The sequence below is a fragment of the Bison bison genome, unplaced genomic scaffold (genome assembly GCF_000754665.1).
Source record: "Bison bison bison isolate TAMUID 2011002044 unplaced genomic scaffold, Bison_UMD1.0 scf7180017864472, whole genome shotgun sequence".
Taxonomy (NCBI): domain Eukaryota; kingdom Metazoa; phylum Chordata; class Mammalia; order Artiodactyla; family Bovidae; genus Bison; species Bison bison.
The window spans coordinates 1,418,223-1,420,073 of NW_011495033.1; the positions used below are offsets into that span (position 1 = coordinate 1,418,223).

The window sequence follows — 1,851 nt, forward strand, 5'->3', positions numbered from 1 at the left end:
TGTGCTCTCCGGTCCCTCCCCCACACACACCCCTCACCCTCTGCCACCACCCACCCAGGACGAGGAGTGTCTGCGTCCCGGGGAGGCCACGGACCTGACCTTCCTGGAGAAGCTGGAGGACACAATCAAGCAGCATCCACACTTCCTGACGTGAGTGGGGCTGGGGGCTGTCCTGGGCCAGAGCCTGTGGAAGCCTGGGAACCCCCTCACCCATAAAGTGCCAGCCACAAAGAGGTGACCGGGGGAGGTGCCAGTGAAGGCCAGGCACACAGAGCTGCGGCTCCTGGTGCCTCCCGAGTAATAAGCGAGGAACGCCACTTCCTCCTTAACCGGCTCAAGAATGAAACTTGCTAAGGTTTTTTTTTTAGCCTCCTTGCTTGGAAATTCCTTTTTATTTAAGATATCCCGTAAAATGGGATGAGGGGAGAAAAGAAACAAGCCTCTCTGTCCCAGCTTTGCCTTGCATATTTTGATAATATCACCTCCTCTAACTAGAAGCAACCCCCGGAGGAGGTTTTACTGAGACTTTCAGAGGTACAGCCCTTTGCCAGAGGTTATCTCACATCAAGTCCAGAGTTGGACCTCAGGCCCAGAGCCACAGATTAGTTCCCTGAGTTGGACCTCAGGCCCAGAGCCACAGATTAGTTCCCTGACAAGGAATCGAACCTGACTCCCAGCGGTGAAAGCAGAGTTCTAAGCACTGTACCGCCAGGGTATTCCTGAGCAGCTTTTTCTGGGGCGAGCAAGCGAGGAACCCGTTTGTTCCCATTCCCCACGGGCTGCAGCAGGGGTCCCAGTAAAGCCTTGCCTGCAAAAAGAAAGAAAGAAAGAAAAACACCTGTTTTTCTGTTTGTAAAAAAAAATCCCTCCTCAGAGAAAAGTTGGAATGTGTGCAAAAGCCACTTGTAAGCCTGTCACCCAGAGGTCACCACTGTTAATAATTTGAGACGTTTTCTTCCTGCTTTTTTCTATATACTTTTTTTTCTTTTTTGCGGTTGAGAGCTTATTGTATATAGGACTCAGGATAACGTTATATCCTGAGTATCTTCCTGTATCATCAAACAGAAAACTTTCCTCAAAACACTTCCTCCGGCGGCTCTAACACACACACACACCACTGCTCTCACCCAGCCTCTCAGGGCCCTGTCCAGCCTCTGGGTTTCTGCTGGGGAAAGAGAATACCTACCCCTGGGCCTTAAATCTCTGCCTGGTCTCTCTGGTTAGTTGCTTGGAATTCTTCTTTAAAAGTAGAAAATGGGCTAAAGGGTATAGACATGCTTAAGGCGAGAAGGCAATGGCACCCCACTCCAGTACTCTTGCCTGGAAAGTCCCATGGACGGAGGAGCCTGGTAGGGTGCAGTCCATGCGGTCGCGAAGAGTTGGACACGACCTGAGCGACTTCACTTTCAGTTTTCACTTTCATGCATTGGAGAAGGAAACGGCAACCCGCTCCAGTGTTCTTGCCTGGAGAATCCCAGGGACGGGGGAGCCTGGTGGGCTGCCGTCTATGGGGTCGCACAGAGTCGGACACGACTGAAGCGACTTAGCAGCAGCAGCAGCAGCAGCAGTGGCTGTTTCGTGGCTCTGCTCAGAGTGCTGAGTGCTGCCCGCTACATTTTAAGAATGGAATCAGCCCCCAAGAGACTGTTGCTGCAGCCTTCTAGGCTCCTCCATCCATGGGACTTTCCAGGCAAGAGTACTGGAGTGGGGTGCCATTGCCTTCTCCAACGCAACAGCCAAAGGCAACACCAAATAGCCCTCCACCCTGCGAGCCCTGGCAGCATGGAGGCTGAGGTCCCGGTCCTGGCTCTGTGTGACCCCGGACAAGGCCATCTACCTCTCTGAGCCTCT

The 1,851-nt window shown here is 52.8% G+C and overlaps 1 protein-coding gene across 1 annotated transcript in view; it reads left to right on the plus strand.

The window, feature by feature from the left end:
• Window positions 1–1,851, plus strand: part of MYO1C (myosin IC) — a 24,879-nt gene that overhangs the window by 13,844 nt on the left and 9,184 nt on the right. The window contains exon 14 of the mRNA XM_010861668.1: window positions 59–150. Within this exon, the coding sequence (XP_010859970.1) occupies window positions 59–150 (92 nt within the window). The remainder of the gene's footprint in view (window positions 1–58; window positions 151–1,851) is intronic.